At 44.6% G+C, this 18,292-nt stretch overlaps 1 protein-coding gene across 4 annotated transcripts in view; it reads right to left on the bottom strand.

Moving 5' to 3' along the window:
• Positions 1-446: 446 nt before the first annotated feature.
• LOC136626409 (EF-hand calcium-binding domain-containing protein 6-like) overlaps positions 447-18,292 on the bottom strand; it is a 53,029-nt gene continuing 35,183 nt past the window's right edge. For 2 of the 4 annotated variants that reach the window (XM_066601419.1, XM_066601420.1), the window contains exons 14-18: positions 17,833-17,957; positions 15,525-15,768; positions 5,138-5,307; positions 2,202-2,358; positions 447-729 (exon numbers count right to left, since the gene is read on the bottom strand). In XM_066601419.1, coding sequence (XP_066457516.1) covers positions 508-729; positions 2,202-2,358; positions 5,138-5,307; positions 15,525-15,768; positions 17,833-17,957 — 918 coding nt within the window. In that variant the 3' untranslated portion in view covers positions 447-507. Of the gene's footprint in view, positions 730-2,201; positions 2,359-5,137; positions 5,360-15,524; positions 15,769-17,832; positions 17,958-18,292 lie in introns of those variants that run through there. The other 2 variants (XM_066601421.1, XM_066601422.1) reach the window with 2 other exon arrangements.

Here is an 18,292-nt window from a genome sequence, read left to right as displayed (position 1 = left end):
GCAGAGGGTGGGGGTCTATTGCCTGGGACCTACTTCCGAGCAGCCATTTGCCAGGCCTGCGTGCTTGTACTCTGAGCTGATTTCTGCAGGCAGCAGACAGCTCCATTTCCTACTGTAGTGGCCAGGTCTAGTATTGCAAAAAAAATTACCACTGATTTCACTGGGAACTTTGCCTGTAATCCCAAGCCTGGCCACTACAGTAAGAACAGAGCTGTCTGCTTCCAGTTTAGTACATGAGTGCACCGGCCCAGGCAAAGTAATACCGCCAATCTACTACTGATGACCAATCCTGAGGATAGACCATCGATAGTTTACTACTCAACCACCCCTTTAACAAACCTAGTAAGGTGGACTGCCCATTACTTTTAGTAATTAAATAGAAAGCATGGCAGAAAGAGAGAAAGAAGTGTTGGGAGAAAGAGGTAGCTAACCCCCCCCCCCCCCCCCTACCCCATGACATATCCAGTCTTCTTTATCACGCTGTTTCTTAATCGTCGTCTTCGGTTCTCACTTGGTCTTGCCGCGGTCGCACAGCAGGCGGGAGTAGTTAATCTTCCCAGCCAGATCCTGATCATAGTGGGACATGATGTGATAAATCTCCTCCTCATCCAGCACCACGTTGCACAGCTTCAGCACGGCTCTGAACTCCGGGAGGCTGAGGAGGCCGCAGCCATCCTGGTCCAGCTTACGACAGGACTGATGGAGATTCCTCCACTCACTGCTGGATATCTATAGGGAACAGGAGGCGTCATCAGGATGGGGAGCGGCTGGGAGAGGCTCCTGCCCTACTGACAGGGGGTGGTAAACTATCACCCTGGTTATGCACTAGAGATGAGTTTGTCCAATCATGATGATGAAATGTATCAATATGTTTCAGGAGCTTGGAAGAAAACTTGCATACCTAAGTACTATATGGTATGGTAGTGTTATAGGACTGTGGTATAGTAGCATTATATGAGTACTGTATGGTAGTGTTATAGGACTGTGGTATGGTAGCATTATATGAGTACTGTATGGTAGTGTTATAGGACTGCGGTATGGTAGCAGTATATGAGTACTGTGTGGTAGTGTTATAGGACTGCGGTATGGTAGCATTATAGGAGCACTGTATGGTAGTGTTATAGGACTGCGGTATGATAGCATTATATGAGCACTGTATGCTAGGGTTATATGAGCATTGTATGGTAGTATTATGTAAGTACTGCATAGTACTTTTATTTAACCCCTCTATGACAATATGGCAACTGTAATATGAGTGCTGTATGATACTGTTATGTAAGTACTGTACGATAGAAATACAGTGTTTCACTTAAAACAATACGTACCCCGAAAATAAGCCTTACCCTGATTTTCAGGGAAGAGGTACGGGTTTCTTGAAATATAAACCCTACCCTGAAAATAAGCCCTAGCTACACTACATGGGAAAAAAAACAATACTCCCCTAGCTGGCGCCGTCTGGGTCCCTCCCGCTGGGTTGTGCCGCTCTGGCAGGCTTCTGTGCAGTCTTTAATGATGACAGAGCGTTTCTTGAGGGTAACGGGGCTTAAATACCCTGCCGCCAACAAGTGATTGCTCTGATTAGTTCAAGAGCATCGCCTCAGCCAATCAGAGCCGGCGCTCAATAAACCAATCACAGCCATTTATTGAATGACATCATAAATGGCTGTGATTGGTTTATTGAGCACTGGCTTTGATTGGCTGAGGTGGTGCTCCTGAACCAATCAGAGCAATCGCTTGCTGGAAGCAGGGTATTCAAGCCCAGTTACCCTCAAGAAATGCTCTGTCAGCAGAGTATAAGAGTATAAGACACCCCCGAAAATAAGACCCTGTGCCTCTTTTGGGGCAAAAAAATTATATAAGATAGGGTCTTATTTTCAGGGAAACACGGTATGTGAACACTGTATGTCACTGTTATCTGAGTAACATTATGGAAGAATCACTGGATGGAGCTCGTCTTCACACGTTGGCCTCCCATGGGGTATGGCTGGTCTTGAATAATAAGAGCAGTCTGTATAACTGTACTATGAATTCTATGCAGCGGTTATTAGGGGTTGGGAGGTTGTATTACATCTGCCAGAGTCTACCTGCCCCCACATTCCCCCGTTCCTACTTTCCTAACATTCCCCAGTTTTCTGTCCCCCACATTCCCCAGTTCAGAACTCCGATTTGTGGTATCTTTGTGGCCGGCCGCATCCCGCTACCTTCTGACGTAGTTTGGTAGTGAAGGCGTTTAGGCCGCCCTCTATGGACGGTTTGGGTGACGTCGTCTTGTCCTCGTTCTTCTGTGCTTTTGTTCCGCTTTGTTTTATGAAGCTCCTCCCAGTCCGATACGGCTGAAGAAACCCAAGATAGGAGACCCTGCAAATATAAGGAAGACACAAGAAAACTGGATGACCTTAAAGGGGTTTTTCCACTCTCTTTCTATTGATGACCTCTCCTTAGGATAGGTGATCATTAGTTGATCAGCAGCGATCCACCACTCAGGACCCTTGGCCAATCAGCTGTTTGGGCGTTCACTGTCAACACCAAAACACAGTTTAAGGAGTGGGAGCAGAACGCTCGGACCCCGGTGAAGTGCCTGGCACTGGTATTTGCAGGTGATTTTATTGGGAACCCCAGCCTGCAAGTGAGTAATCTGCTTCAGCGCTGCACACTGTGTTTTGGTGCTGCCAGCGAGGACCAGAACTGTCGATTGGCCAGGGTCCTGAATGGAATACCCCAGCCTATCAACTAATGATGACTTATCTCTCTGGAAAACCTCTTTAAAGGGGTTTTCCAGACAGCACCTACTGTCAGTGCCCAGAGCCCAAACCTCTTCCGCCCCGCCCCCTAGTGATGACATAGAATAGAATCCTAGAATACCGTTTCCCCGAAAATAAGGCACCCCCTGAAAATAAGGCACCCCCTGAAATTTGCAGAAGTCCCAAATATAAGGCACCACCGGATAGTAAGGCACAGTAAAGTGTGCAGGCAAGTCAAGAGGCCTGTCCCCTGCTGCCATCCCCGTTGTCTCCTACCTCCAGATGTATAGGTAGATTTGCAGACAGTCTGCTGTTATCCTGTCCCTGCTGTGCTGTATGAGTGTGCTGTTGTGAGCTCCCCTTGCTGGCTGGAAAAGTCCATACTGTATGTTCTGTTCCTGCTGTACATGTCTGCTGTGATGAGCTCCCCCTGGTGGCCAGAAGCTGCAATACCATCCCTGCTTACAAGTGGTACAGGAACTTTTGTCTGCAGACAGGTACGTTATGTTACAGCCCTTATTTTTTTATGGCTCTGTGTGTGAGTCAGGCACCCTGTGTGATTCTTAAGGCTGGGTTCTCACAGAGCGTATTTCCAGCGGAAATCTCGCAGTTTGGCCACAGCGATAAACAGCGAGATTTCCGCCGGGAAAGCGCTGCTTCAAAACCCACGGCACTCAGCCGCTTGTTTTGAAGCGACCTGGCTGCACGCTTTTCCATTTCTGTGGCCGGTGAATCCGCACCACAACGCCGGCTTCTCCCAGCTTTGCCGTGACAGATTTGCTGTCCCACGTGGACGAGATTTCTGAGAAATTTTGTCCACAAAGCTGGCCAATTGAGGGATTAGCGGCCACAGACGGATTTGCCTTGGCGAAATAAGACACCCCCTGAAAATAAGACGTAGCGCATATTTGGGAGCAAAAATTAATATAAGACGCGTCTTATTTTCGGGGAAACAGGGTAGTAGAGTTAGAAGAGGCCTCCGGGGTCATCGGGACCTCCAGGGTCATCGGGTCCAACCCCCTGCTCAGTGCAGGATTCACTAAATCATCCCAGATAGATGTCTGCCCGGCCTCTGAAGACTTCCATTGAAGGAGAACTCCCCACCTCCTGTGGCAACCTGTTCCACTCATTGACCCCCCTCACTGTCTAATATCTAATCTGTGTCTCCTCCCTTTCAGTTTCATCCCATTGCTTCTAGTCTTTCCTTGTGCAGATGAGAATAGGGCTGATCCCTCTTCACTGTGATGGCTCTTCAGATATTTGTAGAAAGCTATTAAGTCTCCTCTCAGCCTTGCTTTCTGCAAGCTAAACATTCCCAGATCCTTATAGGACATGATTTGCAGACCGCTGACCATCTTGGTAACACTTCTCTGAACTTGTCCCAGTTTGTCTATGTCTTTTTTTTAAAAGTGGGGTGCCCAGAACTGGACCCAGTATTCCAGATGAGGTCTGACTAAGGAAGAGTAGAGGGGATAATGACCTCACGTGATCTAGACTCTATGCTTCTCTTAATACGTCCCAGAATTGTGTTTGCCTTTTTGGCTGCTGCATCACATTGTTGACTCATGTTCAGTCTATGATCTATTAGTATACCCACGTCTTTTTCACATGTGCTGCTGCTTAGCCCAATTCCTCCCATTCTGTATGTGCTTTCTTCCTTTTTCTTGCCCAGATGTAGGACTTTGCATTTCTCCTTGTTAAATACCATTCTGTTAGTCGCTGCCCACTGTGCAAGCTTTTCTAGATCTTTTTGAATCCCCTCTCTCTCTTCCCTAGTGTTAGCTATCCCTCCTAGCTTTGTGTCGTTGGCAAATGTGATCAGTTTCCCACAATTCCCTCCTCCAGATCATTTCTAACAATGTTGAACACCACTGGGCCTAGGACAGAGCCTTGTGGTCCCCCACTTGATACATTCTTCCACTTGGATGTGCAGCCATTTAAGACCACTCTGAGAGTACGATCACTCAGCCAGTTGTGAATCCACCTAACAGTTGCCTTGTCAATCCCAGATTTGGTCATTTTCTCAATAAGTATGGTATGAGACACTTTATCAGATGCTTTACTAAAGTCAAGATATACTATATCCACCGCATTTCACTGATCATCCCAGTCGGTGATTCTGTCACAGAAGGAAATTAGATTAGTCTGGCATGACTTGTTTGTTACAAACCCATACTGGCTCTGGGTAATTGATATAATTTCATGTGATCAGATGTGAGATCCACATCTACTATAGTAACATCATTTATTACTTGTGACAACCAGCCCCTAGATCATGTCTGAGAGGTAGTCACAGCCCCACCCCCTGGTGATGACATCACTGAATATATGGACTAGGTCTGTGTGTATGAGCCTTTACCCGAGGCTATATGTAGGAGTAAGCTTTTCGTACCTACCTGTTCTGCCCATCAATAAACTTGGCGGTGATGGTGTCACACTGGTGTCTGGTAAGATCAGGGCTCAGCTCTTGTAGGACGTCAAGAAATTCTTCTCTAGTGATGTATCCAGAATTCAGGGGATCCAACGCCTTAAACTGGAGCCAAAGATCGTCCAGATGAAGCTTCACCTGGTCAACAAGTAACATTGCTGCATGTGAGCTGGAGAATTACGCAGGAGACCTGAGGTACAGATGCAACAAATGTTAATTGACATGTAACGCATCATAACTACAATGATGTAAATCGAGTTATCGTGATGCGCCAGTCATGTTGGGGATTGCTGCATCTGTACCTGCCTGCAAGCTTCAGGCAACCAGCAGATCTCAATGTCATCCTTTTAAGGTTCCCCTTATCCAATACGCAAAGGGTTGTCCTGTAGTAAACTATTAAAGTCTATTCTTAGGATAGGCCATCAATAGTGGATGAGCAGGGGTCGGCCACCCGGGACCCCTGCTAATTAGCTATTCGCCAGGCTGGTGTGCTTATGCACTGAGCTTATTTCTGAAGGAAGCAAACAGCTCCATTCCTACTGCAGTGGCCAGGCTTGATATTGCAGGCTATGTCCATATTCACGTCAGCAATAACTTTGCCTGTAATACCAAGCCTGGCCATTGCAGTGGAAACGGAGCAGTCCGCTTCCTGCAGAAATCATCTCAGTTCACAAGAGCACCGCCTCAGCAAACACAGATCTGTAGGGGTCCCGGGCAACAGACTCCCACTGATCTACTATTGATGGCCTATCCTGTGAATATGCCATCAATAGTTTACAACTGCACAACCCCTTTGAAGGGGCTGTACCACAATTGACATTTGACATCTATTAAATCTCGTAGGTGGGTTCTCACTGCTGAGACCCCTACCAATCTTGAAAGTAGGAATTCTCTGTCCCCCTCTTCACGTCCCTGTGAGCTGGCAGCACTGTAGCAGTCACAAGCGCGGCTTGCTAATGAACAGGGCAGCTCCATTCATTTCAATGGGACTGATGATCCATCTATGAATAGGTGACAAATGTCAATTGTGGTACAACCCCTTTTACCTCTTAATGACGCGGCTCTTTATTGTTTTTTGTCATATTTAGTTGTTCCTTCCCGCTTTCAAAATATTATAACCCTTTTATATTATAATCCCTGGACCAACCTCTGATAGTTCCTCCCTGACTGTAAGCCCCGGATCAACAACCCCGCTGGTCACCTAATATCTCTATCTTATAATATCATAGAAAGACATCTAGTCTCTCTCTTAAACTCCTCTATGGATCCTGCCATCACCCCGTCCTCAGGCAGAGAGTTCCACAGTCTCACTGCTCTTACAGTAAAGAACCCCCTTCTGTGTTGTGATGAAACCTGCTTTCCTCTAGACGTAGCGGATGCCCTCTTGTTACCGTCGTAGTCCTGGGTATAAACAGATCATGGAGAGATCCATGTATTGTCCCCTCATGTATTTATACAGAGTTATTTGGGCGCCCCTTAGCCGTCTTTTTTCCGGGGTGAATAATCCCAGTTTTGGTGCCTCTTTGGGTATTCCAGTCCCGTCAGTCCATGTATTAGTTTAGTCCCTCTTCTTTGAACCCCCTCCAGCGCTGTAACATCTTTCCTGAGCGCCGGTGTCCAGAACTGTGCGCAGTATTCCATGTGAGGCCTGACAAGTGCCTTATATAGTGGGGGGATAATGTTTTCGTCCCTCGCCCCTATACCTCTTTTAATGCACCCCAAGACTCTATTAGCCTTTGCAGCAGCTGACTGGCATTGGTTACTCCAGTTTAGTCTACAGCCCACTAGTACCCCCAGGTCTTTTCCCTATCTGTCCCCATTTAGTGTATATTGGTGACATCCGTTTCTCCTGCCCATGTGCAGAACCTTACATTTATCCACATTGAACTTCATTCACCATTCCCCCCCCCCCCCCCTCCCCCCGATCCCCCGGCTTATCTCGGTCCGTTTGTAGCTGCACATTGTCCTCCGTTGCATTGATTATCTTGTATAATTTTGTATCATCTGCAAATATTGATATCTTACTGTGCAGCCCCTCTATCAGGTCATTGATAAATATATTGAACAGAATGGGGCCTAATACTAAACCCTGTGCCCCCCCCACTAGCAACGGGGGCCCAATCAGAGTACGAACCATTTATTACCACCCTCTGCTTTCTATCTCTGAGCCAATTCTTTAACCAGATACACACGTTTTTGTCCAGACCGAGCTGTCTCCTTTTATATATCAACCCCTCGAATATTTTTCCAATCGAAGTGAGACTTACAGGTCTGTAGTTACCAGGCTCTCTTCTTGACCCCTTTTTGTATATTGGAACCACACTGCCAATGCGCCTATCCATAAATATAAAGTGTCCATAAATATAAGAAGTCGCGGTCTGTCTGTCACATCACTTAGTTCCCTTAGAACCCTCGGGTGTATTCCATCTGGACCCAACAATTTGTCGATTTGAATACTTTTTGACCAGTTCTGCACTTCCTCCTGCGTTAGGCAGGTGATATTTAGCCGGGGGTTTCATTCCCCTGCATCTCTTGTGACATTTCTTTTTTGTTCATGAATACACTTGAGAAAAAAAACCTATTTAATAGATTTGCCTCCCCGTCATCGTCTTCTATGGGTTTTCCTGCATTATTTGTTAAAGGGCCAGCGCTCTCAGTGCAAATCCTTTTACTGTTTATATGACTGAAAAAAAGTTTAGGGTTATTTTTGCTCTCTTTAGCAATCAGTCTCTCTGCCTACTTCTTGGCAGTTTTTATCTTCTCCTTACATAATTTTTTTTTTCCCTGTATGATTTTAGCACTTCTTCGCTGCCTTCTTGCTTTAGTAGTTTGAACGCTTTCTTTTTTTCGTTTATTGCCCCTCTTACCATCTTGTCGAGTTACATTGGTTTCCTTCTACTTGTAGATCTTTTATTTTTAAAGGGAAGGAACTGCTCACATGAGGTGATTAGGATCCTTTTAAACTCCTCCCATTTGTTGTCTGTACTGATATTTTTGAGGATGTTGTCCCAATTAATGTTACCGATAGTAGTTCTCAGCTGATCAAATTTTGCTTTACTAAAGTTTAGTTTATTTGTCGCTCCCTGATAAGGCTTCTTATTGAATGACAGCTGGAAATTAACTGTATTATGGTCACTATTTCCTAAGCATCCCTCAACCTGCACCCCCATGAGACAAACAGCCATAGCAGCTTCAGAAGTAACAGACTGCCATGGCAACTGAACGGCACCTCACAATCTTGTCATGCAGCGTCTGTTTGGGAGCCTCAAACACCAATCAGGGTATTTAAAGGGTTAACAGCTGCAATCAGCATTCACGCAGATGGTAGCTGTTGTAGGCAGTGGCACCCGCATTGTATGGAGTGGAATTGCCTCCCGATACAGCTCAATACAATTCCGGCAACCCCATTACGTAACTGTAGGTCCTGGGTCATTAAGGGGTTAAAGGGCCAGGGACCAGATTTATGTAAATGAAGCTTAAAGGGGCTTTCCTATTAAAGGAATTGTTTATAGGATAAATATCTGATTGCTGTGACATCCAGTGATCCCGAGACCGGAGCACCCGAATGCCCCATGTGAACACCACTGTGGGATAGACGGTGATTGCTGTGCTCAACAATTATCCTCCATCCAATAGAAGTGAAGGGAGCGGCGTTCCAGCCTGCACACCGTTGCTACGTTCACATGTAACATTCTCTTGCGCCAATATTGGGCCCCACCCGCGAACAGACATGAATGTTTAGAGTGAGAAAAGATCTTTTTATGAAAGTATAATTAAAAGTTCTACAACTTTCTTATAGAATTTGGGTTTCAATTCTTCAACATGTTCAAGATCTCTGCTTGTTGTCAATGAATGCAAAAGTTTATCATATATATTCAGTAGTCACAATTTGGAACAGACTTGGAGAAATTGCCTGAAGGCCGAACTCAAAATGTTCAATTACGGAAAAATAGCGCAGGGTGTAAAACGTCACAGTGTGAACTCGTCGTAATGCTGGTAATTTACTGAGCAAATCATGTGCCCCTCCTCCACTCCACAGTCTCTGGGCTCGTTATATAACAGTCGCGTCTGCGCCGTCTTCTCCGATTTCTCTTTATAGATTCCACCTTGACCCCGCTCTGCAGTATAAAAGCTTTTTAATGATTAGAATCGGAACGTTCCTCCCTTCGGAGCGGCAGATCCGTTATCGGATTCGCCCATGTCTTCCTTAACACTGCGGCCATTGTCCTCCCGGTGTCCTGCTTTTTACAGCTTGTCACTCGGAGTAGACACATTGTATTGTAAATGGGGGCAGCGTCTCCAGGCGAATCTCAAAAAGAGTTAAAGTACAGCTTATCGCTGCTACAGACTCATAGCAGGAGTGAGGGGGGTACTTAAGACACCGCACCTGCCTCACAACTACACAGGAGCTACAATGTAACTACATACACAGCCTAGACTACAATGTAACCACATACACAGCCTACATTACAATGTAACTATATACACAGCCTAGACTACACTGTAACTATATACACAGCCTAGACTACAATGTAACTACATACACAGCCTAGACTACAATGTAACTACATACACAGAGTATAGTACAATGTAACTACATACACAGCCTAGACTACAATGTAACTATATACACAGCCTAGACTACAATGTAACTACATACACAGCGTATACTACAATGTAACTACATACACAGCCTAGACTACAATGTAACTACATACACAGCGTATAGTACAATGTAACTACATACACAGCCTAGACTACAATGTAACTACATACACAGCCTACACTACAATGTAACTACATACACAGCCTAGACTACAATGTAACTATATACATAGCCTAGACTACAATGTAACTATATACACAGCCTAGACTACAATGTAACTACATACACAGCGTATACTACAATGTAACTACATACACAGCCTAGACTACAATGTAACTACATACACAGCGTATAGTACAATGTAACTACATACACAGCCTAGACTACAATGTAACTACATACACAGCCTACACTACAATGTAACTATATACACAGCCTAGACTACAGTGTAACTATAAACACAGCCTAGACAACAATGTAACTACATACACAGCCTAGACTACAATGTAACTATATACACAGCCTAGACTACAATGTAACTATGTAAACAACCTATACTATAAGGTAACTACATACACAGCCTAGACTACAATGTAACTACATACACAGCCTATACTACAAGGTAACTATGTAAACAACCTATACTATAAGGTAACTACATACACAGTGTATACAACAATGTAACTACATACACAGCCTAGACTACAATATAACTACATACACAGCGTACACTACAATGCAACTATATACACAGCCTACACTACAGTGTAACTACATACTCAGCCCAGACTACAATGTAACTATATATGCAGCCTTTACTACAATGTGACTACATTCCTAATTTGAGGAACTTTATAATCAGGAGTGCATTGTCCTTCGACACACAAAAAGGAACTTATACCTGTTAGGTAAGGAGATGTAAGACCTGCTGACATGTACTGACTGCGGACAGGATACCTAAACCCAATGCACAGCAGGACTATAAGATCCTTGGGACATTCACATGTTCCACATCTGATGTTGTGTACCTGATCCGGTGCAGTAAATGTCCTGTTGGGGGCCTTTATGTCGGAGAAAAAGGGCAAAAACTGAGAGCGAGGAACTCCAACTCAATTGGAGAGGAAAAGACGGAATTACCTGTGGCAAAACATATTTGGTATTTAACAAGGAGAAATGCAAAGTCCTACATCTGGGCAAGAAAAAAGAAGAAAGTACATACAGAATGGGAGGAATTGGGCTAAGCAGCAGCAGATGTGAAAAAGACTTGGGTATACTAATAGATCATAGACTGAACATGAGTCAACAATGTGATGCAGCAGCCAAAAAGGCAAAAACAGTTCTAGGATGTATTAAGAGAAGCAAAGAGTCTAGATCATGTGAGGTCATTATAACCCTCTACTCTTCCTTAGTCAGACCTCATCTGGAATACTGGGTCCAGTTCTGGGCACCCCACTTTAAAAAAGACATAGACAAACTGGAGCAAGTTCAGAGAAGAGTTACAAGGATTGTGAGCGGTCTGCAAATCATGTCCTATGAGGAACGGTTAAAGGATCTGGGAATGTTTAGTAGAAGAGAAGGCTGAGAGGAGACTTAATAGCTGCCTACAAATATCTGAAGGGCTGTCACAGTGCAGAGGGATCAGCCCTATTCTCATCTGCACAAGGAAAGACTAGAAGCAATGGGATGAAACTGAAAGGGAGGAGACACAGATTTGATATTAGACAATGAGGGGGATCAATGAGTGGAGCAGGTTGCCACGGGAGGTGGGGAGTTCTCCCTTAATGAAAGTCTTCAAACAAAGGCTGGACAGACATCTGTCTGGGATGATTTAGTGATCCTGCACTGAGCAGGGGGCTGGAGCCGATGACCCCGGAGGTCCCTTCCAACTCTATCATTCTATGAGTCTATAGCATAAAGCAGATGAGAGTTATCATACTGAAGGGCAACTTCAAGTCACACCGTCACAGAAGAATTTGGGAGTATAAGTTTATGGCCATGTTTGATGCCCTCAAGAATGGAATGAACTTCAGCCCAGGATTCTTGTCTAAGTGGGGAATATGAAAGGTCTGAAGGAGGTCAAGACGGGTGTCCTCTTCCCAATTATTTTTTGTTTTTCCTCATAAAAATTCAGAAATTCATTGTAAGAATGTTTCCATCCAATAGGTGGTGCTGCTAGTGTTTCCATATTCTTTTATCCTCTTCTATATGCATTAGAGATAAGAGACATCATAAAACTGTCACATTCCTCAGCTCAGTGGACTGATTTAGTGTTTGCCTCTCTGCTCAGAATAAATCCCTCTCCCTTATTTGCATATAACCCAGAAGAGCGTGCATGGCCATTTGAGTCTCCTCACTTAGTTTATAGTTGCTCTCCCTAAGGAGAAAAGAGCATTTCTGACCCCCGTCCCAGGCCTTTCACTAGCAAAGCCAGACTCCTACTGTACACTGATGAAGGGCAAACACCCTGAAACAGCTGTCTGTACATGGAGGCTGGCTTTGCTTTTAATTCCCAGTCATTGTAACAAGGCTTGTATAAAAAGTCTGACTTTGACTTGAAGGAATGCTGCTTTCCAATAGGTGGCACTGTGGAGGATTTATTTCATCTCCCTTATTAACATTTATTTAGATCAAGAGGAAAGTATCCCCCCCCCCCTCCCCTCTACATCTGTATGTTATAACTATGTGCCATGCAAACTAGTTTCATTCATTAGCCTGAGGCAGGGGGCGATATCCTGAAAGCTTGCTGTAACATCATGTCTTTTTGTTAGCCATTAAAAGGTATCATATCTACAAGACTACTTGGTTTCTCTTACTGAGAACACACTTTAGTCTGCTGGCTAACACGGGACCAAACCTTTTTTTCATATATTTCCTCGGGATAGGTTATCAAGAGCATGGATTCATGAAGGGTCGCTCATGTCAGACAAATCTGATCAGTTTCTACGATGAAGTAAGCTCTAAGCTGGACCAGGGAGAATCTATTGATCTTGTATATCTGGACTTCTCTAAAGCCTTTGACACCGTGCCACATAATAGGCTAATATACAAAATGAGGCAGCTCGGACTGGGCGAAAACGTGTGTAAGTGGGTAAAGAATTGGCTCAATGATAGAAAGCAGAGGGGGTAATAAATGGTTCGTACTCTGATTGGACCACAGTCGCTAGCGGGGGCCACAGGGTTCAGTATTAGGCCCCACTGTGTTCAACATATTTATCAATGACCTGATAGAGGTGCTGCACAGCAAAATATCAATATTTGCAGATGACACAAAATTATACAATATAATTAATGCAACGGAGGACAATGTGCGGCTACAAACGGACCTAGATAGGCCGGGGGATCGGGCAGAAAAATGGCAAATGAAGTTCAATGCTGATAAATGTAAGACTATGCACATGGGCAGGAGAAACGGATGTCACCAATATACACTAAATGGGGTACCACTAGGGAAAAGTGATATGGAAAAGGATCTGGGGGTATTAGTGAATAATAGACTAAACTGGAGTAACCAATGCCAGTCAGCTGCTGCAAAGCCAAATAAAGTCTTGGGGTACATTAAAGAGGTATAGGGGCGAAGGACGAGAACATTATCCTCCCACTATATAAGGCACTTGTCAGGCCTCACATGGAATACTGCGCACAGTTCTGGACACCGGTGCTCAGGAAAGATGTTACAGTGCTTGAGGGGGTTCAAAGAAGAGCAACTAAACTAATACATGGAATGACGGGACTGGAATACCCACAGAGGCTATCCAAATTGGGACTATTTACTCTAGAAAAAAGAAGGTTAAGAGGCGACCAAATAACCATGTATAAGTACATGAGGGGACAATACAAGGATCTCTCCCAAGATCTGTTTATACCCAGGACTGCGACTGTAACAAGAGGACATCCGCTACGATTAGAGGAAAGCAGGTTTCATCACCAACACAGAAAGGGGTTCTTTACTGTAAGAGCAGTCAGACTGTGGAACTCTCTGCCTGAGGAGGGGGTGATGGCAAAATCCACAGAGGCGTTTAAAAGGGGACTTGATGTCTTTCTGGAGAAGAAGGATATTACAGGATATAAATATTAGGTTAAGTGTCAATCCGGGTATACAGGCAGGTAGGAACTATTAGGGGTTGATCCAGGGAACAGTCTGATTGCCATTAGGGAGTCGGGAAGGAATTTTTACCCCAAAAGGGCTAATTGGTTTCTGGCCTTGGGGTTTTTTGCCTTCCTCTGGATCAACAAAGTAGGATAGACAGGCTGGACTAGATGGACATTGTCTTCATTCAGCCTTACATACTATGTTACTATGTAAGAGCAGACCAGTGGGGGTTCACTATCTGGGATGACTGTCAATCAGCTGTTGGAAGAGGCCATTGGTGCTTGGGTGATTGCTGCAATCTCTTCACTGCATACCAGGCAACAGCACCGCACATTTCATAGTGGTGGTGCCTGGTATGACAGCTGAGCCACAGCCTCATCAAACAGCTGATTAGAGGGATTTACTGTATACTTTGTAAAAATATACATTTCATGGATTTAGCTTACTGGTTAACCCCTTCATAAGCGGCTTATTTTGTCCCTAAAGGACCAAGTGATTTCCATCGTCACAGTACAAGAGCAATAACTCGCTGGCAGCCATAAGAGGGCTTGTTCTTTGTGGGAGGAGTTGTATATTTTAATGGCCCCAATTTGGGGTCCATATAATGTGCTGTAGAACTTTTATTACACTTTTTTAGTGGGAGATGGAACCCCCCCCCCATAAAATATCCCAACATTGTTTTTGGATTTTGCTTTTACAGCGCTCACTATATGGTAATAATAACCTGAAAACTTTCCTCTCTGACGTTTATAGAGATTTTTCTATCATTTTTTACTACTTTAGCACAGAAAAAAAAATCTAATTTTTAAAGAACATGAATTGACTCGCATCGCTGCCTTGTAAGACCCGACCCCTTGTTATATTTCCAGCAGCGGCGCTCTGTGGGCTTGCATTTTGCGGGAAGAGTTATCCTTTTTATTGGTCGTAGTTTGAGGTACATGGGACTGCTTTTTATTACATTTTTGGGAGGCGAATAAAAGAAGACTATGCGAGATAAATACAATATTTTCAGTGTCTGCGTTGATATGAACATGATAAGACCGATTATGTGCTGCTTTTTTAAAAAATTTATGGCATTCGGTCCATTTAAACAGGGATTTTTTCTGGGGAAAAATATATTTTTTAACTAGATTTTTTTCTTTAAATTACATTTCATTGATTGTTTTTAAACTATGGCTGCCATGGGAACCTCCTTAATACCTTGTGAACTCACTGCAGGTTACTGATGGGTGATAGAAGGAGCCCCTTACCCCTGTCATCTTATTACATACTGCAATAACTATTGATTGTGGTATGCAAGGGGTTAAACTGTCAGGATTTGAAGTTTCTCCATTCCTGGCGGCTAGAGTAGGAGCCGGGCTGTCAGTAGTCAGTCAAAAAGATGTATGTGCAGGTTTAAAGCCTAGTAGTGACCACCGTAAAAAGGCGCATTCGTAGTCATTAAGGGGTTAAAAGAAGAAGTCTGTCGTTACTGTAAGAAGTCTTATTTCTAGCATATCGGACACTAACAATTGCCATTGTCAAGTTAAATAATGGTTTGATTAGTTATGGGGGCGCTATTGTATTGGTGTCTATGGAAAATGTTAATGGTAAAAAGTGGTACTGCAAGTAAGAAATCTGCCGACTCTACGTGTAGCGGATGCCGTTACAGGACCTCACCTTCATCTGCAGGATATTGGCAATGATCTTGGTATCAGAGTTGAGCTTCAAGGAGCGTATCAGCCCGTCAACATCGCCTCTCACTGGAGGAGAAATCTTAGCATTTGGGAAACACGAAGACTTTAGAGAAAACCCAAAATGGCGAATGAACTGGAAAAAGTCGACTGTTTGGTCTTGATTAAGAATCAGGGTTTTCCATATTTGTCCCACCTCCTCTCTGGAAATGTCTGGGCTGACATCACATCTGCAATACAGAGTACGGGTTTTATAACATACTATTAGCCATGAGAGCATCATATGTGTCATTCAGAGCTCCTTCATGGTCATGTACCTGCCAAACAATCAATTATGGCGCAGACTGCAGGAAACCCAAATTAGCAGTTTACCTTATCACAACTGCAGAGCCACCACTAGGGGGAGCCCACTACATACACATATATACAGCTACCACTAGGGGGAGCCCACTACATAAACATATATACAGCCACCACTAGGGGGAGCCCACTACATATAGATATATACAGCCACCACTAGGGGGAGCCCACTACATACACATATATACAGCCACCACTAGGGGGAGCCCACTACATATAGATATATACAGCCACCACTAGGGGGAGCCCACTACATACACATATATACAGCCACCACTAGGGGGAGCTCACTACATATAGATATATACAGCCACCACTAGGGGGAGCTCACTGCATACAGATATATACAGCTTCCACTAGAGGGAGCTCACTACATACAGATATATACAGCTATCACTAGAGGGAGCCCGATGTATACAGATATATACAGCTACCACTAGAGGGAGTTCACTGTATACAGATATATACAGCCACCACTAGAGGGAGCTCACTGTATACAGATATATACAGCCACCACTAGAGGGAGCTCACTGTATACAGATATATACAGCCACCACTAGAGGGATCTTCCTGTATACAGATATATACAGCCACTACTAGAGGAAGCCCACTACACACCGATATATACAGCCACCACTATGGGGAGCCCACTGTATATAGATATATACAGCTACCACTAGAGGGAGCTCACTACATACAGATATATACAGCCACCACTAGGGGGAGCTCACTGTATATAGATATATACAGCTACCACTAGAGGGAGCTCACTACATACAGAAATGTACAGCCACCACTAAAAGGAGCTCACTGTATATAGATATATACAGCCACCACTAGAGGGAGCTCACTACATACAGATATATACAGCCACCACTAAGAGGAGCTCACTGTATATAGATATATACAGCCACCACTAGGGGGAGCTCACTACATACAGATATATACAGCCACCACTAGGGGGAGCTCACTACATACAGATATATACAGCAATCACTAGAGGGAACTTGATGTATACAGATATATACAGCCAGCACTAGGGGGAGCTCACTACATACAGATATATACAGTCACTACTAGGGGGAGCTCAATACATACAGATATATATAGCCACCACTAGGAGGAGCTCACTGTATATAGATATATACAGCCACCACTAGAGGGAGCTCACTACATACAGATATATACAGCCACCACTAAGGGGAGCTCACTGTATATAGATATATACAGCCACCACTAGGGGGAGCCCACTACATACAGATATATACAGCCACCACTAGGGGGAGCTCACTACATACAGATATATACAGCAATCACTAGAGGGAACTTGATGTATACAGATATATACAGCCAGCACTAGGGGGAGCTCACTACATACAGATATATACAGCTATCACTAGAGGGAGCTTGATGTATACAGATATATACAGCCACCAATAGGGGGAACTCACTGCATACAGATATATACAGTCACTACTAGGGGGAGTCCACTACATACACATATGTACAGCCACCACTAGGGGGAACTCACTGTATATAGATATATACAGCCACCACTGGATAGAGCCCACTACATACCGATATATACAGCCACCACTATGGGGAGCCCACTGTATATAGATATATACAGCCACCACTAGAGGGATCTCACTGTATACAGATATATACAGCCAACCCCGCCCCCCGCCCCCCCCCCCCACCCCTCCCGCCATCCCTGCTTGGGCAGCAGCAACCACTATGCATGGACCCCTTGTGCTTGCCAGCGCCCACATGACGCTATATGTTCCTGTACAGGACGCTCATAGTAGGGATATTCTCCCCAGATCAGATCCATCAGACCACAGATTTCTTTATAACCAGATGGGGGCGCTTTAGGGTCATTTTCTTTTATGGTCATGTTCTTTCCCCGCTTAGTCCCGGATGAGAGGTCTTACCGCTTCAGCAGCTGATACAAGGTCTCCGCAGTGAGTCTTCGCGTGTTCCGCACGTCCATCGCATTAAAGTTCATCTCCAGAGCCTGGCAGTCATGTTTGACGAGACGTCTGATGATTTCTGTGAGCTGTAAAGTGATGGGCATCAGATGACGCTTACGGAGACGGGCAGAACTTATCGCTCAGACGCTACGTCGGCAGGGCTGGCTGGCAAACTGTAGTCTGGGGGGCAAGCACACAACCCTGGCCCTTCCTAAGGGTGAAGAGACATGATGCAGTGAGCCACATGCAGCCAGACCATGCCAACAAGCAGTGCCCACTGGCTGCACAAATTATTGGTAAAATTGTCCAACCACCGGCTGCAGCAGATGGGCATTGTGTGGCCGTGTTTGGCCACCACATGTCCTTCCACCCTTAACCTGTTTAACATTTCACACTTCGCCTCTGGCAACATAAAGACTAC

This window comes from Eleutherodactylus coqui, chromosome 4, assembly GCF_035609145.1.
Source record: "Eleutherodactylus coqui strain aEleCoq1 chromosome 4, aEleCoq1.hap1, whole genome shotgun sequence".
In the NCBI taxonomy this organism is placed as follows: Eukaryota; Metazoa; Chordata; class Amphibia; order Anura; family Eleutherodactylidae; genus Eleutherodactylus; species Eleutherodactylus coqui.
Note: the sequence above shows the minus strand (reverse complement) of the source record. Positions and strands in the feature narration are given on the sequence as shown.